At 40.2% G+C, this 16,161-nt stretch overlaps 1 protein-coding gene across 1 annotated transcript; it reads right to left on the minus strand.

Moving 5' to 3' along the window:
* Positions 1-2,981: 2,981 nt before the first annotated feature.
* On the minus strand, positions 2,982-16,041 carry echdc2 (enoyl-CoA hydratase domain containing 2). The gene is given in 10 exon segments (NM_001113907.1): positions 2,982-3,196; positions 3,926-3,973; positions 4,169-4,219; positions 4,531-4,718; positions 6,422-6,478; positions 7,490-7,582; positions 8,522-8,608; positions 10,419-10,506; positions 14,661-14,728; positions 15,761-16,041. Coding segments are annotated over 10 exon segments (885 nt in total). The 5' UTR covers positions 15,888-16,041; the 3' UTR covers positions 2,982-3,118.
* Between the last annotated feature and the right edge of the window lie 120 nt (positions 16,042-16,161).

Raw genomic sequence — 16,161 nt, forward strand, 5'->3', positions numbered from 1 at the left:
CATATTCTATTATGTTTCCTTCTTGCACCCCATTACTTTCTCTTCTTTATTGGAACAGTTCTGAGCAATATGTATACTGAACATCTGTTGTTCTACCAATAAAGATATGTGGAATTGAAGAAAACAAAAGGGATCATGGTTTAGGAGAAAAAGGGAATATGAAAATGAAATGTGTAAATCAGAAGGTAAAGTTAAAAGCAGGAGAAACAATTGGTGGCAAATTTTGGTATTTTTATCCTTGCGTTAACTGCATAACCAATTAGAGACATAATGCAACAACATGGTAAAGAATCTTGCCTGCATCTGTACAATTTGCTGCCTACTGCAAGTAAGGGAGCAGCAGGGGTAACTGTGGCATTCATGCCTCCTAAGATTTCTTTGTGGAGGTGGATGCTGGTAGTTACATAGTAACTTTTAAAATGTAAAGTTACCCTGCAACTTGTAAAATATTTATTTTACTACTTTTGTCTTTTATTATACTGGTGTTAATGGTTTCATCCTCATCTCCTCTTCAGAGACTCTTCTGACTGATTTATAATATTGTGGTTATTACATAACTGTGTCCAGGTAATCCACCTGCTCTCTTGATCCTATTCCTTCTCATCTCATTCCTCCTTTTTCACCTATATTCACTCCAACTCTCACCTTTCTCTTTAACCTCTCTCTCTACTGGCATATTCCCACACTCATTCAAACACGCAATCATCAAGACCATACTTAAAAAGCCTTCTCTGGATCCTACACTCCCCTCTAATTATCGGCCAATCTCTCTACTCCCTTTCTCCTCAAAACTGCTTGAACAACACGTACATAACAAACTCTCACACTATCTAACTCCCTACTTGACTCATTTGTCTGGCTTCCACCCCCACCACTCTACAGAAACTGCCCTCACTAAAGTAGTGTTTGACTTACTCGCTGCCAAAGCAAAGGGCCACTACTCTCTCTTAATCCTTTCTGCAGCTTTTGACACTGTCGATCATTCTCTCTTGCTCCATATTCTATCCTTGCTGGGGATTCAAGATAAGGTTCTATCTTGGATATCCTCCTATCTTTCCAACCATTCCTTCAGTGTCTTCCATTCGGCCTCCACCTCCACTCCTCATCCTCTCTCAGTTGGGGTACCTCAAGGCTCTCCCTTCTATTTTCAATCTACACCACTGGTCTGGGTCAACTAATCAGCTCCTTTGGATTTCACTATCATTTATATGCAGGCGATACCCAAATCTACCTCTCTTCCCCAGACCTGCCCTTGCTCCTACCTCATGTCTCCAATGGTCTAACTGCAATTTCAGCATTCATGTCCTCTCGCCACCTAAAAATCAACATGGACAAAACTGAGCTGGTCATCTTCCCACCCTCCAACTCCGTTTCCCTGCCTGACATCACTGTCTGTGTGGAAAATATTAATATAACCCCAGTTCCACAAGATCACTCTCTAGGAGTCACATTTGACTCTGCTCTCTCTTTCACTCCCCACATTCAAACACACTAAATCCTGTCGGTTTCACCTCAAAAACATTGCACACATTCAACCTTTCCTCACTCATGAAACTGCCAAAATTCTCATCCACGCCCTCGTCATATCTTGCTTAGACTACTGCAACTCACTGCTGTGGGCTTCCCCTGTCTAAACTGACCCCACTCCAATCCAACATGAACAGTGCTGCCAGACTCATACATCTCTCCTCCCGCTCCATAAGTGCCGCCCCTCTCTGCCAATCCTTACACTGGCTACCTGTCACGTACAGGATGCAGTTCAAGACTCTTGTACTCACCTTCAAAGCACTTACTGGTGCTGCACCATTCTATTTAACCACCCTAATCCCCAAGTACACCCCCAGACGTAATCTTCGCTCTACACATCACCTCCTCTCACGCTGCACCTCTGGAACACTCTTCCTCATCCCATTAGGCACTGCCAGACTCTCCAAGCCTTTAAACTGTCTCATAAAACTCAACTTTTCACTCAAGCCTATAACCTTATCCCCCCAAACATTCACTAACCACTGGTTTTCACCTCTCACTCCGCACTTACTGTCACTTTACACACCTACATGAACTCTAACGCCATCCTAGTTACCCTGACCTTATGTCTCAACCCTCCCTTTAAGAATGTAAGCTCTTGCAAACAGGGCCCTCCCCCAATGTCTCCGATCCTCATCCAGATATAACTGCAAACCATTTTTGTGAATTGTTTATATGTACATGTTAACTGTTCTGTCTTTTTGTACCCCTCTACTCCGTAAATTGATGGCACTATATAAATAATAATAATAATCTGGATGTTTACTGCTTGAGGGTTAAACCACACTGGAGATTTGAATCAGATTTTATGGAGTTAGACTCTGATTCATAAGATATAGTCGTGCAACAGCACAAGATTTTGTGGGATGCTACAAAATCAGATCAGATAAAATTGGATGGTGTGTTTTCTTGAATCTACGTGTGACAGTCAATATATTTCAATAAGAAGAAAAAGTCTTTCAGATACCATCAGTTTTTATCTTGTTGGATTACAGACACAGCATGCTGCATTCCCTTTAGACAGGTTTGTCACGTTGGATGGAAAATCTTCCATGTAGTTTACTCACCTGATTTATTTATTTTTTTCACTGCCATGTGAGCAGAGGTTCCAACATTCAAAATGAGTGATCTGTTATTTAAAATATTGGTAAACAATATTCAATAATAACCCTTTAACTACAGCATAAGAAACTCATTAAGACAACGTATTTATCATCATTATCTCGACTGCTACTTAGACTATTACTATTTTTGCCACTGGGTAAAATGGGTTCCAGAGCCAAAAATGTGAAAACTATTATTCTTCTTAAGTCCTTTTTTTGGCTTTGGTGGCACATAGAAGAATATATATATATATATATATATATATATATTCTTTTATCAAAATACAATGTATTGCTGTATAAAGAATTTAGCACAATAACCAGCGCACACACACACAGACCTGATATCAGTTTGTTGTTAATAAAGCAGTTTACTTTTGGTTCAAAATAATACATAGCCATATATTAAAGTATTTGTGGATATAAAATTCAAAGTTCCTGCAGTTTGTTTTTCTTTTAGGAAGAAGCGTTTTCATAATCTCCTGGCATTATTTGCCAGTGTAATGTGGCTGGCGTTTCTCCCGAAAAGCTGACATTCCTTCCAATCGATCCTTAGTGGGAATAACCTGTTGGAGCATGAAATCCTTGTAGTTAGAAACACTGCTGGAAGGCAGGAAGGTGAGGCTGCAGAAACAAACTGTTGTATATTGTCTCTAGTTAGCAGTGTCTATAATGTAGTGGAGGAATAGCAGTATTGGGGAGCTCAACTCTCTGTTAACTTACCCAAACGGGTAGCAGGTGCAAATACTGGGAGAACCTTACCTTGCATGGGGGTCAATATCCAACAGCAAAAAAATCCAGTAGCACACTGAAGTTGCAAGCCGTGAAAAAAGTTTATTTGCCCAAGTACATACAAAAAACAGAGCAACGTTTCGGGCCCCTCCGGACCCTTCCTCAAGCTTGAGAAACGTTGCTCTTGTTTTTTGTATGTACTTGGGCAAATAAAAAACTTTTTTCACGGCTTGCAACTTCAGTGTGCTACTGGATTTTTTTGCTATAATGTAGAGGAGGGACCTCAGTCCGGAAACCCAGTAAATGGGCACCTTCCTGCATATTGAACTGCACATATTAGTTTTCTAGATGCTTTTTGTTAACTCAGTTCTGAATTTTTACGGGTCTTTATTTTAGACAGCTTACTTTCGAGTAAAATTCATAATAGCATGGTTGTTGTCATTCCCATTCATCCCTTTACTTATACAATTAGTAGGGCTGAAAAATACACTGATAATTTTACAAATATTTTTTACCTTTATCTGGTTATAAAAAAAAAAAAAAACCTGCTGTTTGTGACATACCTGTCCATAACACATTGCTTCAATGGCCATTCCAGATGCAATATCAACCTATCAGAAAGAGTGATATCATCATATGCATATGTTTTGTTGTGGCACCCCACCTACTATAATTTTAGTTTTCTTCTGTATACAAGCTACTTTTAGTTGTACAGAACTCCATCTTTAAACCAACTGCATGAAACATCCAGGGGACACTAGTTCAGTACATAATGCTTTTGAAACAGCAGCAAATCAGATAATTACCTCAATGCCCCTATTCATAGCCAACTTGGCCATCCTAACAGCCACTGGAGCCTGTAGGGAGAAAGAATCATATACTCGATAAAAATGGTTAGCAATCATTTCAGTACCATTTTTTTCTGTCTGCAATAATAAAGCAGTTTGTATTCTGTACTTCTAATATGTGTGTTACCTCACTGACTATATATCACATTAACAAAAATCAACTAAAAGGACATAACAAACAATATGAATGCCCAATTGTAATACCTTAGTCATGTCCCTTTATAACTCCTTTTATATAGTCAATACTTATTTAGGAATTTAAAGGAATACCACTGGATCCTTCACCTATGCCTTAAAATTCTGTCCTGTGAAGCACTCACCTGGGGAAGTATTTCCTGAGCCAGCTCCAAAGCTCTCAAGTATGCAGCATCTCCTTCCTCATTCTGAGGCACTGCATCATTCACCAGCCCTATATGCTGTGCCTCTGTACCATCAATCTGACGACCAGTAAATATAAGCTCTTTGGCAAGACCGATACCAAGCAGGCGTGGCAGTCTCTGCGATCCTCCTGCAGTAAACGTGCAAAAAGTAAATCGCCTCAAATTGATCAATATGAAATGCAGGTCAATGACTTCATTGACCTGCATTTCATATTGATCAATTTTAGGTGATTTATCTCAAGCAGCAGCAAGTCAGAGTGAAATATTTCCCACTTTGCCATTGTCAAACTTGCAGTAACCTCTAGCACAGGGGTCTCAAACTCGCGGCCCTCGGTACAGTATTTTGTGGCCCGCACCAACGACTTCTCAAAAGCAATGAATGGATCACAATTTTTATTGCAATTCAAGGGATAATGCAAGGCACGGCGGGCGGGAGCTGCTGATTGCGGAAATGACGTTATGCCATCATAACAGTTATTATGGGAAGACGTTCTGTGTGCACAATTAGCTGCTAAGGAGCTAATTGTGCACAAAGAACGTCTTCCCATAATAACTGTTATGATGGCATAACGTCATTTCCGCAATCAGCAGCTCCCACCCGCCGTGCCTTGCATTATCCCTTGAAAGCCAATTTTTTGTGAAATCCCTTATGCGGCCCAGCCTCATCCTGACTTTGCCTCCTGCGGCCCCCAGGTAAATTGAGTTTGAGCCCCCTGCTCTAGCGTCTCCCCTTGCTGCATCTTTTACATTTCCCAAGGGTGTTGCATCTTTAATCAAAAATTAGCTTTTTCTCAAAGAAATCTATAGCAGCTCTTACAGCTTATTTCAGAGGGGTCTGCCATTTTTTGGTGCTCTGTAGCACTAGATGCGGAGCCACTAGACACCATGCTGAGCAGCCTGTAGACACTCCTAATTCCAGTGAACTTTTATTATTATTAATAATAATAATGCCCTAAGGAGCCCCTGTGCCAGGGCAAGAAGAAGGTGATCACAGGGGTCCTTTAAGGCCTAAAGATAACGTTTACCTGTATGTTAACTTCTAGTATATTATAGACAGACCTATTTCAATCGGTCATTCAACATTTCAATAGTTTTTTTTTTATTTCTTTTGGAGTTATAGCATTATTAGTCTAAATATTTTCAACCTGCATCTGAGAATTCTAAAAAGGATTTGGTTGAATCCAAAAATTGTGGATTCGGTGCATCCCTAATTTATTAGATGTGTCTTTGAATTTTCAAGTCATCTGGTCACCCTATACTAAGGTTATTAAAGGGGTTGTTCACCTTTGACTTTTAGTATGATGTAGGGTGTAATATTTTTATATGAAAGACATATTTTAATTATTTAGCTTTTTATGTAGCAGCTTTCCAGTTTGGAATTTCAGGTGCTATCTGGTTGCTAGGGTCCAAATTACCCAAGCAACAGGCATTGATTTAAGTGAGAGACTAGAATAAGAGCAGGAGATGCCCAAATAGAAAGGTAAGTAATAAAAAGTAACAGTAACAATAAAATGGAAGCCTCACAGAGCAATAGTTTTTTGGCTGCCAGGGTCAGGGACCCCCAGTTTAAGGCAGTAATAAGGCAGCAGAAGGCGGCAAATAATTCAAAAACTATACAAAGAAAAAATGAAGATCAATAGAAAAGTTGTGAACAACCCCTTTAAGCACTAGCAACCAGAGGGCAAATGAAAAAGAAATCTAAATACTATGTTGCAAAATGCAAAAAAATAAATCAATTCATTTATTTAAAATTGTCTTAAAACACTGATGTCTATACCATGCTATGAGTTTATTCTTTCTCTAAGTCCCTTTGGGATGGGAGGTTTTGTACCTGCTCCTGGAAGTAGTCCCCTTGTGGTCTCAATTAGTCCCATTTTAGCTGAAGATGCTGAAATTTTAAACAAGACACTAAATTTAACAAAAAGGATGGACACACAATGTTTGATTATATTAATTTACATTTTGGACAGATCAAGAGAGTAATGCTCTAGTTCAGAAGTAAACTACATCAGCCCTTGTACCATGCCCAATTTGCTTATTCTTCCGCCAGGGACAGGTAAGGGTATCACCTGCTAAGACCCATGCTTAGGCATGTACACCTTTAAAAGGGCTAAGGTACATGGGCAGTGGAATTACTTAAGCTGGCCATACATGCACCAATATAATCATATGATTTTCTGACCGTGTGTGGCTTCGAAATTATCCTGATAATTTTTGTACCATGGTGATCGTTTGTTAAGTTGATTGAACAGGTTAGAAAATTTTGGTTGGATACCAATAATATCTGCGTGTGTACTGTATATCTGACAATATCCTTCGGGGACCTACAATGCATTTCCAGGAAGTCACTTTCATACAATTGGTCTCTGCCAACTATTTCATGTTCAGAACATCTTCAGATGTTAGGGCTTTATCCTACAATGTCAGCCGGAATGTTAGTTTAAAGATTGTTGCATTTAAATGTATGATTGATATCCGAACGTTTGTCAGAAGAGGACTAAAATCTGAACGAGTATGGCCACCTTTACAGTCTGTATATGGCAATATGTACCAAATGATTTAGGTGCCTGCAATATTGTTTTTGTTCATTCAAGCAATAACTGCAGGATTAGATCCAACAAATCTTGTATAAAAGTAATTAATACATATGGTATATATCCTACCCTTTGCACAGTTTTTTTTTTATACATAGAAATTAGCAAAATTTGTCAGATGTTATATAAGATTTTATTTACCATATACAGTAGATTATCCCTAATTTAAGGTATAAAAATACCCAGGTCCCCAGCATTCTCGTCATCGATAACAGGTCCCATACATGTATAACACACACAGTAATACTTTCCCTTTGCCTTAGACACTACGTAAGTATTTAGAGTGGACTGTGAATATTGCTTACCAGCTACCCTCAGATCACAAGCAAGAGCCAACTCTAGGCCACCACCCAGAGCAAATCCATCCACTGCAGCAATAGTGGGCATTGGAAGCGCAGCTGAAAAGAAATGAGAGAAGCTTAATCAATGCTTAAGCCAATTTATTTTTTCATGTCTGCATTATACTTCATTATCTCTCTAATATTGGTTAACTTCCCTCTACAAAATGAATAAAGCGACTTAGTAAACTCTGTTTCTCTTGACACTTCTTGAAGGATACAATGCTATAGCATTCAGTCATCTGGTTACTGTCTTATAAGCAGAAAACTGAAATATGTATTATTGCAATACATCTCAATGTTGCTATACATTCCATTTAACAGGATATGGACCCATAAAAGGATGATAGAGCTGCCTTAAAGGGAATTTGTGTTTCACAAGAAATAATAAGAAATTTAAAGGGTAAAAACAGCAACTAGTTTTTAGCAGTTAAGACAGTACAGCTTTTGGGTTTTCTATTCAGCAATATACATGGCCAAGGACCTGCTGCTCTGTCAGCTAGAAAGTAAGTGCTACTTCTGTCCTAGCAGCCATTTCCCATCCCCGATTTAAAGGACTAAGACAAAGGAGGAAAAGTGCACCATGTTCCTTAGCATGCCCCAGCCCCACCTATCATAATAGAAAACTTTTAACTGGTGCCTGTAGGACAGCATGCAAAAGCACCCAGACCTACTGGTGACTGTTAAAAGTAGGCCGGTGAGCCTGGGGAAGGCTTTAAGGAGCTGGGCAGCCAACACAAAATACTAGGCAGAGCATCCACCTGAAGTGGCCTGAGGAGAACACCAATCACCAATCAGCCAAAACAGTTATTTAAAAAAAAAAAAAACACAATCTTTAGGAAATTGTATAACAGATAAATTTTAAAGCATTTACTGGAGAGACTTACAAGTGAACCCAATACATTTTGGAAGGAAGAGATTAAAAGTAAACAGTGACAACTTCCTCATTCTATTTTGGCCTGAATTCAATATGCTCCCAATTTACCCCACAAAACTCACCAATCTCACTCATCAGTTTTCTTAGCTGCTGCACAAAGAGCGAGACTTCTGCATTGTCCATCTGTGCCCGCTCCTTTAAATCGGCTCCTGTTGGCAAGAACAAACAGTGAGAAGTGGGGCTTCTAATCTCTGATTAACTAGCTGCCAAGTCTGAAGTTTTTTGTCCCCTACATTGCTGCTTTCTAGTGGTCATAATTATTGTTGATGGAGAATAAATCTGCTAAGAAAGTCAACACTGCAGCTCCCACCTATGTGAATACATAAGTATACAGTGATGCATAAGCAGCAATACTCCCAAACTGCGTACAAAGCTGGTATTTATTTACCCTAAAATACTTAAAGCTACAATAGATAGCTCTGAAAATATTAAAATGTGCAGGCTAAATACTTTTTTTTGAACAGCATATTTCAGTTTTTTGTATTTTTATTAACTTTTTTTCTAACATAAAATAATGTAAGACTAAAAAAAAACTAGTTTTAATGTTTTAAAATAAAATATATCAGGGAAAAAACAATAACTCTACAATGGTGACAGACCATCCATATGGCATATATTTTCGGCTTGCCAAAAATATATTTCATATGCTACGTGTGGCATTAGCCTTAAAAACACTTGAGAGGTTTATACAGTGCTGGAACTACCAGGGTGGGGTGGTGTCTGCCGTCGGTAGCGCTGACGAGAATCCAATGAGAAAATTATATCCGGAGTGGGGATTGCTGGCTAGTTACTAGTTATGTTACTGGGCTTAAACAAGGTCAAAAATAGAAATTAGAAACCAATTTAAACAAAGTTGGTTTCTGGTGTATTATTTGAGAACAACTTAACTGATAAAAGGGTTTGGAAGGTGAACAACCCCTTTAAAATGGAAGTGACAACATGCAGTTTGCTGCATTTTCTTTTACAAATCTGCTACTCTTTCAATGACATACAATGCTTGCAATATACTCTGAGGAGATCACAAACTGATCAACACGCAAAAAAATCCCCCCCCCCCCAAAAAAAACACAGCAAATTAGCCTGGAATACTGTATATACAGTAAAAGTATCACTTTTCCTAAAAGAATTCAAGCTTTATTTGTTCAATAAATAACATTCTGAATGTAACTTTGCACTTTCAGAGAATGATTTACTTTTACCAAAGTAATTATTAACAAGTATTTAATGCTAAATTGTTTAATTTAAAGAGTCAGAAACATTGAAAATAAAAAGGGTTTTGTACACATTTAACAGGAACCAATCACAGCAAAATTGTATTCCCACACTGGAGGTGCAGGCTAATAGAAATTGCACTCTTGTTGGGGGTTACAAAACTATTTGGGCCAGAAAATGCTCCAGGGGAACTATTAGGGATATGCTCCACTATCCCTATACTTAGAGTCCCAACATGGCCACCCAAACCAGAAACTCTTCCTGGTACAGGTGGTATAGTGCTTGCTCTGAGCATTTTCAGGCCCAAATAATTTTGTTTCCCCCAACCGGAGTGTGGGCATTATTCGCTGAGTGAAACAATTTTACTACGATAGGTTCTATTTAAATATAATGCACTCTTAACATGGTGCAGTAAAAACTGTTTTTGCTCCTGAAGGCTTTTTGGTCTGAAAATTCTTTAGTGAATGTTTTGGCTCAAAAAGCTATCAAATATGTGCTTTCCATTCAGGTAGAGTATGCAGGAAGCTCTCATGGGTGCTTTTTAGCTGGTTGATATATACCAGAATCAAATATGTAAAGAATACTCATTCTAACGCTACCACACCACTGGCCAAGCAACTGAATGGTAACAGTTTCTCTTCTACATTTCATTTAACCATTAAGCTGAATTGTTAGAATTTCCATCTGTTACCTGGTTTACAACACCAGAGGGATAAGTGGGGGGCAGTTCCCACCTATGTCACTTACCAGCACAGAATATGCCAGGTATGCTACTTTTTACAACCACTACACGGACGCTGGAGTCATGGCGAAGATTGTCTACAGTATCAAAGAACTAGAACAACAGGACAAGTGTCAATTAGAGATGGATATTACATAAGTTACAATACAATAATTCATCTATATGCGTATACCAGTGCTGTCCAACTTCTGTGGTACCGAGGGCCAGAATTTTTCCAGCCTCCGTGGTGGAGGGCTGATAATGGAAGCTAGTTTTGACCACTCCCCTTTTTAAAACCACACCCACTTGAAACCACACCCATGTTATCGCATGACCATAGCCATGTTAATGGTGGTAGTACAGCAAAAACCTGCCATACTCTGCCTTCCATACCCTGCCTGTGTGTGCCATACTCTGCCTTCATTACCCTGCCTGTGTTTGCCATACTCTGCCTGCCCTATCCTGCCTGTGTGTGCCATACCCTGCCTGCCCTACCCTGCCTGTGTGTGCCATACCCTGCCTGGGTGTGCCATACCCTGCCCTGCCTATGTGTGCCATACTCTGCCTGTCCTATGCTGTCTGTGTGTATGGCACACACAGGCAGCATATGGCAGGCAGAGTATGGCACACACAGGCAGCATACAGTGACACAATGCTGGCACTGCTCCTACAGTCTGCACAATAACTATATATTAAAAAACTTTTTAATTGCAGTACCACCTCAGTATATGTTCTTTTTATAGTGTGCAGGGTTTATTTGTGGGTTTCTACTGCTCCTACAGTCTGAGGTGTGAACAGGGGAACAATGGGGGTGATTAAAGCCTGAGCCTGAGGTGTGAACACTGCAGGGGGTGAATAATACAGGGATTAAAAGGTGTGAACAACACAGGGGATTACATTTTTAAACAATACAGGGGGTTTACAGCCTGAATCTGAGGTGTTAACCATGCAGGGGGCCAGTACTGATACCATTTAAAGCTTACACAAAGGTAAACCATCAAAGCAGCCAGACAGGTGAGGGGCCACACAGAGCGGGGCCGCCGGTTGGACAGCCCTGGCGTATACAATAAGGATATGGATGGTACATAGATGATATGCTCCACATACAACTTTGGCACAGAGAGGTACGTCAGTTACTATCAACAGTGGTTGATAGTATATCTATGATTTCTAAACTTCTGTGAGCATATCCTACACTTATTACCAAAGGCATACAATTCAACTGAATTCCTAAACACATGCAAGCAAGAAGGGGTGGGAACCTTATTATCACGGGGGGGTAAGTTGGTTGATGAGAACGGGGAAAAAGCGGAAATTTTGAACTCTTATTTTTCATCTGTCTATACATCTGAGGAGCCAGATAATGAAGGCTTCCCTTTTAATATACCCAGTGCTAGTAATTTAGCTACTGACGCATGGGTCACTCAGGAGGAAATTCAAAAGAGACTTGAACATGTAAAGGTAAACAAAGGTCCAGGGCCAGATGGGATTCATCCCAGGGTATTAAATGAGCTGAGCGCTGTGATTGCCAAACCTCTTCACTTAATTTTTCAGGATTCATTGAGGTCTGGCATGGTGCCGAGAGACTGGCGGATTGCTAATGTGGTGCCGTTATTTAAAAAGGGATCCTGTTCTCAGCCTGAAAACTATAGGCCTGTTAGTCTGACATCAGTAGTAGGAAAACTTTTGGAAGGGGTAATAAGGGATAGGGTACTTGAATACATTGCAGTTCACAATACTATTAGTTTGTGCCAGCATGGTTTTATGCGTAACAGATCTTGCCAGCCTAATTTAGTCGCCTTTTATGAGGAGGTGAGCAGGAACCTTGATGCTGGAATGGCAGTTGATGTCATCTACTTGGACTTTGCTAAAGCGTTTGATACAGTACCTCACAGAAGGTTAATGATCAAATTAAGGAATATTGGCCTAGAACATAATATTTGTAATTGGATAGAGAACTGGCTGAAGGATAGAGTACAAAGAGTGGTGGTAAATGGAACATTTTCTAATTGGACCAGTGTGGTTAGTGGAGTACCACAGGGGTCAGTCCTTGGTCCTTTGCTTTTTAACTTGTTTATTAATGACCTGGAGGAGGGCATAGAGAGTACTGTTTCTATTTTTGCTGATGACACAAAATTGTACAAAACTATAAGTTCCATGCAGGATGTTGCCGCTTTGCAGAGCGATTTGACAAAATTAGAAAACTGGGCAGCAAACTGGAAAATGAGGTTCAATGTTGATAAGTGCAAAGTTATGCACTTTGGTAGAAATAATATAAAAGTGAACTATCTACTGAATGGTAGTGTGTTGGGGGTATCCTTAATGGAGAAGGATCTAGGGGTTTTTGTTGATAACAAGTTGTCTAATTCCAGGCAGTGTCATTCTGTGGCTACTAAAGCAAATAAAGTGCTGTCTTGTATAAAAAAGGGCATTGACTTAAGGGATGAGAGCATAATTTTGCCCCTTTATAGGTCCCTGGTAAGGCCTCACCATGAGTATGCGGTGCAGTTTTGGGCTCCAGTCCTTAAGAAGGATATTAATGAGCTGGAGAGAGTGCAGAGATGTGCAACTAAACTGGTTAAGGGGATGGAAGATTTAAACTATGAGGTGAGACTGTTGAGGTTGAGGTTGTTTTCTCTGGAAAAGAGGCGCTTGCGAGGGGACATGATTACTCTGTACAAGTACATTAGAGGGGATTATAGGCAGATGGGGGATGTTCATTTCTCCCATAAAAACAATCAGCGCACCAGAGGTCACCCCTTTAGATTAGGGGAACGGAGCTTCCATTTGAAGCAGCGCAGGTGGTTTTTCACGGTGAGGGCAGTGAGGTTGTGGAATGCCCTTCCTAGAGATGTGGTAATGGCAGATTCTGTTAATGTAACTATGTAACTATGATTTTCAGACCACTTACAGTAAGGGTGAAGACACACAGGGCAATTAGTCGCCACAACATTTTAAAAAGTTCTGTAGCAAAAACTCAAGAGCAATTAGTTGCAGACACTATCCTATGGAAGAAAAGTCGCTGTGATTAGTCCCCACAACTGACTTAATTAAAAGTTGTGCCGACTTATTGCCTCATGTGTCTTCGCCCTAAAACTCAGATAAATTTGATACTGACATGACATCTGGCTATGCAACTTTGAAACAAAATTTAAGCTACTTAATATAAATATTGTATATATTTAGCATTTATTAAGTTATCTGAGCAATCCACATGGATACAAGTAATCTTTTGTAGGTGCATCCAGAGGAGAAAGTATATGTAGTGGGGCTCATTTACACATGGGCAGTAACCCATAGCAACCAACCCATGATTTACTTTTTTTAGCAGCTTATCTGCTTGTGTATGAGCCCTACCCCACTGTCTCCCCTACGGATATCTAACCTATCGTATAGGTTTGAAAATCCTGACGGTGGAGATCGCATGGAGTCCTCTTCTTATAGGTTTGCATAGGCTCCCATTACGATCACACAATTTAGCCCAGAATGTAGGTGGCCAAATCAGGCAAAGATCTGCTTGTTTGATAACCTCATCAAACAAGCGTATCTTAAAGGAGAAGGAAAGGCTAAATGTTAAGAACACTGGCCAGGGGTTTCAGGTAAGCGATTACAATCACTGGAATGAATGAAATACACTCGGGTGCAGGCACATGTAGCCGATATCCGCTGAAGATATGAAGTCTTGCGATTTTTGGCGGATATCGACATGTGCCTGCAACCAAGCATATTCCATTCATTCGGGTGCAGGCACAAGGTAGGGTAAATCTACAGTAGCAGGGCATATTCTCGGCAAGCATTTTTCGGCTTGCCAAGAATACGCCTGTGTGGCATCAGCCTTACCGTCCATAGGTAGCTTTACTTGGCGATGTCTGGACAAATCGGACAAAATAGTTAAACTCTATCGCTCAATCACTCCTTTCATGGCCATTTTATCAATGATTTTAGAGTTATGTTCAACTGAAGATATTATTTTAACTGACAAGTATTTCAAGCAGGCCATCTGTGGATTCTAGCAAATGCCAGACAGGCTCCTGATAGATGCCATTGACAGTTACTATTTATTGGGCTGGTAGAGAGCTGTTTGGGCCTCTTTGTGCTTGAAATGCCAGGGCCTATTTTGAATACCAGTCCAGAACTTCAAGGTTGTACCATTTCAATCTTGTTACTGCTATATTAAATGTTATTGGGTTTTGCTCTGAGTCATTTTTGTGAGGAATAGAGATTGGTTTTGAGATCACAGATTTAAGAATAACTACAGGTAACCTTACCTCACTGACAAACACTTTTCCCAGTGAATTCCTGGCATGAGGTCTGGACATGATGATCTCCGCAATTCCTATAAAACACAAAGCTGATTACATCCATGGAACATAAAATGCACCATAAAGGACAAAGGCTTTGGTCCAAAGCACCAAAGCCTTATGGCAAATGTGACAAACTATAAACCAAAAACAGAGGGATTCTATGAAGAGCAAGCATTTCAATGTATGTAGCCAGGAAACAGACTGTCAATCATTCTACAATAGGATTTTTAAAAAACTGTACTCTTCAGGCAAAAGCAAATAGTAAAATTAGCATTCTCAACAGCGGGGTGGAAAAAAGTCCAACCCTTCCAAGAGAACCCCAGTGCACACCACACACGTACACCCATACCAATCTATCTATACACACATATATAAACTATATACACCAACATCAATACTAACTGTAGATTTTAGTATCGCAATAGCCTTGGATACTATGCTTATTCAAGAAATCAACCAAGCCCCTCTTAAAGGTATTAACTGAATCTGCCATCACAACAGCACTGGAAGAGCTTTACCCAACCTCACTGCCCTCACCATAAAAATTGAAAAAGTCAGAAGCAGGGGCATATTTATATACAGGCACCTGAGGGCCTGTGCCAAGGGTGGCAGCTTTAGGGGGGCAGACCTCAGGTGCCTAAATAAACAGAATTTTTTTTTTAAAAAAAAAGCACCACCCCAACTAGATGAAACGTAGACAAATCTAGCGCAAAGCTGGGGGGGGGGGGGGGGAGATTGAAGAAATTTCAAAACAATAAAAAAAAATAATGAAGGCCATTCTATTCCATTCTAAAAGTATACATAAAGGTAAACCACCCCTTGAAGGCAAATATACATTTCTGGCAGAATTACAAAACACTTTTATGGGTTTTACAGAATTCATGTCACCGCCCCCCAGCAGTTATAGTTATAAACCCCAGCACCCCACGCAGAACACAGTTGAATAAAAGACTCTATACACACAGCTAGTTAAACAATACGGAAGCCGGGTTGTAACCTTCTGAAGTTCAAGAGGCAGTGTGTACAATGAGAGCCAAGGACACGCGTGGTACCAATACACTCACCCTCATTGCTTCCATCTAGCCGGGCAGCATATACTTCACTTGCCCCCGAACTCAGCCTTCTCACAGCCCACACTGATCCCGGCAGAGCCCGCTGCACACCCACAAGCAGCCTAACTAGACTCCCCATACTTTAACTGGACCCGACTGCGCCCCTAGTGACCACTATAGGTTTTATTTGAACTCTGAGTAAGGATATGTGGCAAAGCAAAAGCGACGGCCAATTTTGTCCTACAATTTCACAATACTGAGAAGTGTATTCAGATTTGTGGATTGCCGTTTCCTGGGTAACTTATTGCTTCACGTCTTTCTCATCATTCCGACAGGCCGTACCGAAGCTGCAAACTATTTTTTCCTTACTTTACTTGCAATCCTTTTGGCCACGCCTCCTTTTAAGGCGGCGC

This window comes from Xenopus tropicalis, chromosome 4, assembly GCF_000004195.4.
Source record: "Xenopus tropicalis strain Nigerian chromosome 4, UCB_Xtro_10.0, whole genome shotgun sequence".
Classification (NCBI taxonomy): domain Eukaryota; kingdom Metazoa; phylum Chordata; class Amphibia; order Anura; family Pipidae; genus Xenopus; species Xenopus tropicalis.